Raw genomic sequence first — 9,381 nt, forward strand, 5'->3', positions numbered from 1 at the left:
AGCCTCTATACCTTTACAACCTATGACCATAATCTAACTTTTTGAGCAGTGGCGATAAGATGTTGTAGGATATATTTTCCCATGTTCCCGAAAACAACATAGATATATATTAACCACCACAAATGAGTTGACTAGATGATTTGAAGCCATTCCAATAACCAAGGCCAATTATAATGTATCCATCGAACTCCTTGAGATACAAATGATGACCATGTTTGGAGTCCCATTAGTGATTGTATTTATTAATGCAACCTAATTCTCTTCCTTTCTTAGAATATAATTTTGTCTTGATAAAGGAATCATTCTAAAATTTTCTAACAATCATTATCCTTAGGGAAACATAGTAGCTAAGTTTAACAATAAGAACTTCATTTGTTTTCTTAAGAAGATTGTTATTGGAAATCATAAAAAAAGGAACAATGCTTTGCCTATCACACCTTAGGTTTATTAGGGGACCTCAAGGAAGCCTTAGGAAATTCCCCATTTTTTCTTGCCTGTGGTCAAGAGGAAATTTGAGCCACCAAAATATCTCACCCATATTTGTAGCTATCTCAAGTTTAAAGTGTTCAACCCCTGCAATAGTGGATTAATACACTTTTCATCCTAGAGGAAGAAAGTGAGAAAGCTAAGAAGAAATTGATCTCTCACTAGTTGTTAGTCAAGTGATGATTCAAAATAAGAAATTGGCAACAAACAAATTGGCATCGGTGTTCTAGCCCTAAAGAGAGATAAATCTAGAGAAGCTAAAGGAAAACACTCTAAATTTAAAAACTTAAGGCTCATTCCCTATCGTGTAGTTGAGACAATTGAAACGAGTACTTATTATGTGTGAAGCTTAGGAGGTGTGTTGGATTCCCTTCCTATAAATGGACAATTTCTTGAAAGATATTTCATGTATCTACATCATGTAAATAGCTTGTATCATATATTTTTATTTATTTATTTATGTATTTCCATTTTGTATTTTCTTTTCCTTAGAAAAAGAAACCTCTACTTAATAATAATGTTGAATTATTGAATTGAGGCTTCTGTGATCCATAATAGTTGTAAGCAGAACTTCGGCGAAAATCACATGAGGAAAGACCTTTGTCGACGCATTTCGAACCAACCAGTTTGGTTCATCGTCAGGACAAGTAGAAGAAATAGACCCAGCTAAGCATGTTAAATAGTCTGAGCAGAGACTCCAACGGCTAATTTTGACCTACGGACCCAGGTCAAATTATTGTTCATTAATTTAATATTATTATTATTTTTAATATCAATACATAAAATATTTTTAATGGTTAGTATTAAAAATTAATTAATATATATATATATATATATATATATATATATATATATATATATATATATATATATATATATATATATTAAAGTTCTAATAATAGGTTAATAATAAAAGTTACGATTCAAAATAAATAAAATACTATTAGGGTTAGTTTAAGAAGGTAATTCACTTATTTATTTAAATTATTCACTAATTATTGTTAATATAAAATATATATATATATATATATATATATATATATATATATATATATATATTCCAATTAAAATCATACAATTAAGGTTAAAAATATTAATAAATAAAATAATTTAAATGGTTAGTTAGAAAAGGTAATTTATTTAATTTAATTAAATTATTTGTTATTATATATAAGTAATTTTTTGTTTAATTAAATTATTCATTACTTATAATTAATATTATATTAGTAAAATAGTCTTGATATTAATATATTATTAATATTGGTAGACAAAATATCATTATTAATTTAATATTATTAATATTAATATTAATATTAATATTATTATTATTATTATTAATGTTAATATTAATATTAATATTAGTATTATTATTATTAATATTATTATTTATGGAAAAGAGTTAAAATAGGTAAGATAAAATACTATAAAGGTTAGTTAAACACTTTAATTTAATTTATTTATTTAAATTATTTATTAATAATATATATATATATATATATATATATATATATATTAAAGTAATAATATTCGGTTATTTAGATAAAAGTTAGGTAAAAGACAGTTGAAAAAAGATAAATAAATAAATTAAGAAATAAATAAATAAACTTTAATAATAATAATAATAATAATAATAATAATAATAATAATAATAAATAAATAAAACTAAAAAAATAAAAATAAAAATAAAAATAAAAAATAAAATAAAAATAAAAATAAAATATAATAATAATAATAATGCTTAAAAAAAATAAAAATAAATAATAATAATAATAATAATAATAATAATAATAATAATAATAAATACTTGTAAATATAGGGTATATAAATGAATAAATAAATAAAATAGAGAGAACGACAAAAAAGGGGAGGGACAGGAAAAAGACCAAAAGCAACCACAGAGCAAAACGGATCAACCCCAGAAGGAAGGCTCTAGGGGGAACACAAAAAACTAAGACGACAGGGTAGGGATCCAACAGCTACTGATTTTCCAGCCATCATCTCTCTTGAGATTGTTAGGCCTTCTTTTAATCTCAATAGCTTCCCTGAATTTGCGATGATGGAAATGAGCAATCTTAGCAACAACCTTGGCCTCTTCAATACAAACCTGATGCTTGGTCTTTTCCACATGCTCTGCTAACGCTGAAGACTTGGTTCTCCCATGTCTTAGGTCAGCTGCATGTTCGCTTATCCTCTGATGGATGGAGCGTCCTGTTTCCCCGATATAGGGGGTTCCACAAGAACAAGGGATCAAGTAGACACCCTTCATGTCCATAGGGTCAACAGGATCTTTCACCGATCGGAGGGACTTACGAATGGTGTTGAGGGGCATCAACACCATTCGTAAATCCCTCTGATCGATGAAAGATCCTGTTGACCCTATGGACATGAAGGGTGTCTACTTGATCCCTTATTCTTATGGAACCCCCTATATCGGGGAAACAGGATGCTTCATCCATTAGAGGATAAGCGAACATGCAACTGACCTAAGACATGGGAGAACGAAGTCTTCAGCATTAGTAGAGCATGTGGAAAAGACCAAGCATCAGGTTTGTATTGAAGAGGCCAAGGTTGTTGCTAAGATTGCTCATTTCCATCATCACAAATTCAGGGAAGCTATTGAGATTGAAAGAAGGCCTAACAATCTCAATAGAGATGACGACTGGAAAATTAGTAGCTGTTGGATCCCTACCCTGTCGTCTTAGTTTTCTGTGTTCCCCTTGGAGCCTTCCTTCTGGGGTTGATCCATTTTGCTCTGTAGTTGCTTTTGGTCTTTTTCCTGTCCCTCCCCTTTTTTGTCGTTCTCTCTATTTTATTTATTTATTCATTTATATACCCTATATTTACAAGTATTTATGATGATGATGATTATTATTATTATTATTATTATTATTATTATTTTAAGTTTATTTATTTATTTGTTAATTAATTAATTTATTTTTTTCAACTATCTTTTACCTAACTTTTATCTAAATAACCGAATATTATTACTTTAATATATATATATATATATATATATATATATATATATAGATATAATTATTAATAAATAACTTAAATAAATAAATTAAATTAAAGTGTTTAACTAACCTTTAAAGTATTTTATCTTACCTATTTTAACTGTTTTCCATAAATAATAATATTAATAATAATAATACTAATATTAATATTAATATTAATATTAATATTAATATTAATATTAATAATAATAATAATAATAATATTAATATTAATATTAATAATATTAAATTAATAATGATATTTTGTCTACCAATATTAATAATATATTAATATCAAGACTATTTTACTAATATAATATTAATTATATTTATTAAATAATTTAATTAAACAAAAAATTACTTATATATAATAACAAATAATTTAATTAAATTAAATAAATTACCTTTTCTAACTAACAATTTAAATTATTTTATTTATTGAGATTTTTAACGTTAACTGTATGATTTTAATTGGAATATATATATATATATATATATATATATATATATATATATATATATATATATTAACAATAATTAGTGAATAATTTAAATAAATAAGTGAATTACCTTCTTCTTTTTTTTCCCATTAGGAAAAAGTCGTAATTTCTATTAAAAGGGAGAAATTACATTTTGCAGATGCATATTGCATATTCATATGTGGCCATTGGCCAGTCAAAGTTCACAAAAAATACCTGAGTGTACTAGATCTCCTCGCAGGGAGTCTAACTGTTATAGATACAAAATTTTAAATACCAAAAGCTTGCTCTACACAGAGAGCACTGTAATAGTCATGATGAACTGTACAAAAAACCATATCAAAAAAAGTGCATTTCCCAAGTCTGATATTATGGATGGGTCGGTGACCCATTCCTGCTGAGATCTATATAGGTCCGGTGATAATATTGATGGAATGTTCCATCAATCTTCTCCTGTATCAGCCATTGTTCTAGATGGCTGTGCGCTGCTTCTTTGGATAGTTGGTCTGCTTCTGTATTCTGTTCCTTGTAAATATGACAACAGTCAAAAGATTCAAAAGAAGTGATCAGTCTTTTGGCTTCGTCAAGTATGTTTCTCAAAGAGTAAGTATAACATTGTGATGCAGAGTTTATCCAATTGCAAACAGTCTGGGAGTCACCAAAAAGTTGGAGGTGTCTGCAATGTTTTTGTATTGCAAAATATATGATGTGTTTGGTTGTGCTGAGTTCAGAAAAATTATTAATGCCATTTGGGAGTTTAATCTGAATCCTATAGCAGTGTGATTCATTCAGATATAAGACAGCACCCCCGCCACAACCTGTGTCCTGGGCAGAGCCATCGAAGAAGGCCCAAGGCTTGGATTTATCAATGCTGAGAGGAGTAAAGGTGCGGGTAGGTATGTTCCTTTCAGTAGTTGGAAGCAGATTGAAGTCAGCAATAGTGTGACTCAGGATGTTTGGCCAGTTTGGGGGCCTGTTATTAAAGATGATGTGATTTCGGGCTATCCAAATAGCCCAACAAACGAGCAGGGGAAGGTTTATGAGTTTTCCCGCGTGATCTCTGATCCAATTGCCCCAAGCTTCCTTGCTGTTTGACCCGTTCCAATCCTTGAGATCGGGTATATGAGCTGATATGCTGTGCCAGAATGTTCGGATGACCGTGCAGTGGATGAAAAGATGATCCGTGCTCTCCTCTTCACAACAACATAGGTGGCATCTGAAAGGGCCGTGGAAGGACCTTTTCAGGAGATTTACTCCCGTGGGGATCTTGTCGAAGATGACATTCCACATGAGTAAACGGCATCGAGGTGCGGCCTGAAGTTTCCATAGCTTATTCCAGTGTGGAAGGATGTCCGGGGGTTTATAAGGTTCCATTAGCTTCAGATATCCCTCTTTTGGAGTATAATGACCATGTTTGGCAACGGCCCATATGAGTTCGTCAGGTCCCACTGATAGTCTGATGTTAGCTTGAGTGAGTTCCTTAGTGAAATCACTCCATTCTGTCTGCCACTGATCCGGGATGCCCAAGGTAGCTGATGAGTACCAGCCCTGTTGTAGGAAGATGGAGTTTGCACTGTCACCGATATGATTGATATGAGTTATGCCTCTGTCGTGTAGGTGTCTGATAAGGCCATCCGAGAGTCTGTGCAGGTTGCCGCATCCTACCCAGGGGTCTATACCAATCCTTACATCCTGTCCACTCTTAATGCGCCAGGTGATGCCTTCCCTGAGGAGCGGAAGGGAGAGTAAAACTGCCTTCCATATATTTGAGATATTGAGACCTGGGTTGTGTTGTTGTCGGAACCAATCCATGAGATGGGAGGGTCTGATATATTTTGCTTGTGCCACTCGTGACCAGAGGCTGTATGTAGTCAGGAGTAGCCAGCCAAGTTTTGCAGCAAGGGCTTTTGCAAACAGATCAAGTCTCTTGATACCCCATCCACCCCATCGTTTAGGTCTAGCAATGGTGTCCCATTTTACCCAAGCGAAAACTCTCCTAGGATATTTACCATTCCAAAGGAATCTGGTGCAGATGCTCTGTAATCTGTTTAGGACTCCTCGGGGTATCCAAGCCAGTGTCATCCAGTATACAGGCATGGCTTCTATGACTGCTTTAATGAGTATGAGGCGACCTGCTCTTGAGAGGTATTTATGGTACCAGATATGGAGTATTTTCTCCACCTTGGCAAGGAGCCAAGTCCAATCTGCAATTTTGTAGCCAAGGGGTTTCAGCCTATATCCCAAGTACTTGATGCCATCAGTAAGCATGGATGAGGCGAAAGGGAACCGCTGGGTAGCATAAGTAATTTCATGTCGAGAGCAGCCAACTGTCGTAATAGAAGATTTATTTTCATTTATCAACATCCCAGTAGCAAGTTGAAATAGTAGAAATATATTGTGTAGAGCAGTGGTATCACCCAGCCCTCCATTGAGGAATATAAGAATGTCGTCCACAAACAGTAAGTGCGTAAGATAAAAATTATCAGATATGCCGATACCTGAGAGCTGTTGCCTGTCTTTAGCTGATATGATAAGTCTGCTCAGGCCTTCCATAATCAGCAGGAAAAGGAGGGGGGAGAGGGGGCATCCCTGTCTGAGCCCTCTTTCCGATGTGAAGAAGGGAGTGGCCTCCCCATTTAGAAGAACGCTGTAAGCAACCTCAGTGATACAACACATGACCCATTTAATGAAAGCAAAGGGAAAGCCAAGGTGAGTCAAGAGTAATCTGAGGTATAACCAGTTTACTCTATCAAAGGCTTTAGTGAGGTCGACTTTGAGGATCATGCCTTTTTGCATTTTAGTGTGGAGGGTGTGAAGAAGTTCCTGTGCAGTGGCTATGGCTTCATGAATCTGACGATGGTCAAGGAAGGAAAATTGTTCAGATGAGATGTGGCGGGATAATATAGGCTTCAGTCGATTGGCAATAATCTTTGCAATGATCTTGTAGAGGCAATTGCAGAGGGAGATGGGCCTGAAATCATTGAAAGATACAGGGTGATCAGCTATAGGGATAAGGGCGATGAAGGTGGATTTGATAGCCATGGAGATCCTGCCTGATTGTCTGCAAAGTTCAATGATTTTCAATAGGTCATCTGCCAGGATGTCGAAGAAGGCAATATAGAATTCTATGGTCCAACCATCAGGGCCTGGACTTTTATCCTTTTTGAACCATTTGATAGTTGCTTCCAGCTCTGCCATTGTCACCTCCTTAGTGAGATCATCATGTTCCACCGGATCGACAAATCTGGGGAATTTCTCAGCCACTCTCATAATTTCAAGAATGTTAGTTTCACGGGGAGCTGTATAGATGCTCCTGAAGTGATCAGTTGCTAACTTAGATAGGAGTCTCTGTGTAGTGACCATATGATCCCGATCGTCTTTTAGTTCCCATATAGTGTTAATTGCCTTTCTCCCATTGGCGAATTTGTGATAGAACCGAGTGTTGTCATCCCCTTCGGCGAGCCAAATGGCTCGGCTGCGCAGCCTCCAGCTTTCCTCTCTGTCCCTCAGGATCTGGGTTCGCTTTTCTATATGAGACATGTATAGGTTCTTTCTTTCCTGTGAGGGAAAGGTGCCACCATCCTCCTCTTCATGTGATGCAATGAAGTCTTCAGCCTCCCTCAAGGATTGATCATCTCGGAGTCTCTTTTGGTGTGCCCATGTCTTAGAGATCCTTTTGAGCTCTGATAATTTCCTGATACCCTAATAGTATTTTATTTATTTTGAATCCTAACTTTTATTATTAACCTATTATTAGAACTTTAATATATATATATATATATATATATATATATATATATATATATATATATATATATATATTAATAAATTAATTAATTAATTTTTAAAACTAACCATTAAAAATATTTTATGTATTAATATTAAAAATAATAATAATATTAAATTAATGAACAGTAATTTGACCTGGGTCCGTAGGTCAAAATTAGTCGTTGGTCGATTTAGCCGTTGGAGTCTCTGCTCAGACTATTTAACAAGCTTAGTTCGATCTATTTCTTCTACTTGTCCTGACGATGAACCACACTGGTTGGTTCGAAACGCGTCGACAAAGGTCTTTCCTCATGTGATTTTCGCTGAAGTTCTGCTTACGAATAATGTTGAATGTTAGAATTTTAGAAAGGAATATAAGCATTCTCTTTATATTTTTTAAATAATGAAAGTAATGGCAGTGAATTTCAAAATAGAATATATAGCAAAATGTATGCATGGCTCCTTATATATATGGTTTAGCAAAACTAATTGTATTATTTGTGGATGAAAAGCCTCAACAAGGGATAATAGAATGAGTAGAACAAGAATTTTATATCCAAGACTAGGCCAATAACTTACATCTCTTTTGTGAATTTGGTGAAATTTCAAGGCTAAAATGTATGCTTCTTCTTTCAATAATTGGTATCATCACTAGATGCAACATATCATTCTCAAAAAATTAAAAAGAGGGAGAAAGTAACATAAATTTATTTTTGACGACAAAAAGCAAATATCTTCATCAAGGCTATTGGTATCGTTATTCATGAAGTAAGCTATACAATATCGGGATGATCACTGGGGCTATAGATGTTCACCAGTAGTGGAGAAATGTCACAAAGATGATTACTATATTGAGAGGTAACAAATAAAGGTCATCTTATTAAGAGATAGTTTCAATGAGATTTATGCTTGGCGACACTGGTTATTAGAAAATGGTTTGGACGTTGAATGATGGAAATGCGCCTCATAGTAAGGAAATATAATTTTTTGAACTATATGTATAGAGATCTATGAATAGCTTCCAAATTTATCCCATTTATCATGTCTTATATTGCACATACTTAGAGATATGGTTTTGCTTAGCTAATCACCATTTGTCGACTACTCAACACACCCTTCATTTTTTTCTTAAAATTTAGGGTGCCACCTTCTTTTGTTAAATTTTGGATTATTACACTAGGTAGCATACTATGTTTTTCTAAATTTCCATCTTCTTTCCTATTTTTTTTACCTTTGAAGTTATAAAATATAACAAAATATCCCTTTGCCTTGTTAATTAATAAGAACAAAGTGCAACAAAATTTCCTGGTTAGGTAAAATATCAGTTTTTCCTTTCAAAATTTTAATGAAACCATTGGTGATCAATAAACCTTTGTAAGTGCAATAGAATAAATTTCAAATATTCTTGTTCTCCAATGGATTCATTAGTTTTTAATGGAATTTGTAGAGTGATACAACATGAATATAACAAAAATAGTGTCACTTGGCAATGACAGAATCAAAGGTTACAAAAATTGATAAGAGTTCAAAATAAATTCTAATTAAAAGCATTGATTGATGGTGGATCTATCACCATTTGTTGAAAATGTAGCAAGAAATTATCAAATTGATTTTGTCTTTGATTAGATTGAGAAAAATTAAATTTCCACATA

The 9,381-nt window shown here is 33.1% G+C and overlaps 1 protein-coding gene across 1 annotated transcript; it reads right to left on the minus strand.

The window, feature by feature from the left end:
- Positions 1–4,330: 4,330 nt before the first annotated feature.
- LOC149235178 (uncharacterized) lies at positions 4,331–7,501 on the minus strand. Its single transcript, XM_089368475.1, has one exon. The coding sequence runs from the start codon at positions 7,499–7,501 to the stop codon at positions 4,331–4,333; it is 3,171 nt and encodes a 1,056-aa protein (XP_089224601.1).
- Between the last annotated feature and the right edge of the window lie 1,880 nt (positions 7,502–9,381).

The sequence above is a fragment of the Pinus tabuliformis genome, chromosome 8 (assembly GCF_031772625.1).
Source record: "Pinus tabuliformis cultivar Carrire ecotype Pingquan chromosome 8, CPIR1, whole genome shotgun sequence".
NCBI classification, from domain to species: Eukaryota; Viridiplantae; Streptophyta; class Pinopsida; order Pinales; family Pinaceae; genus Pinus; species Pinus tabuliformis.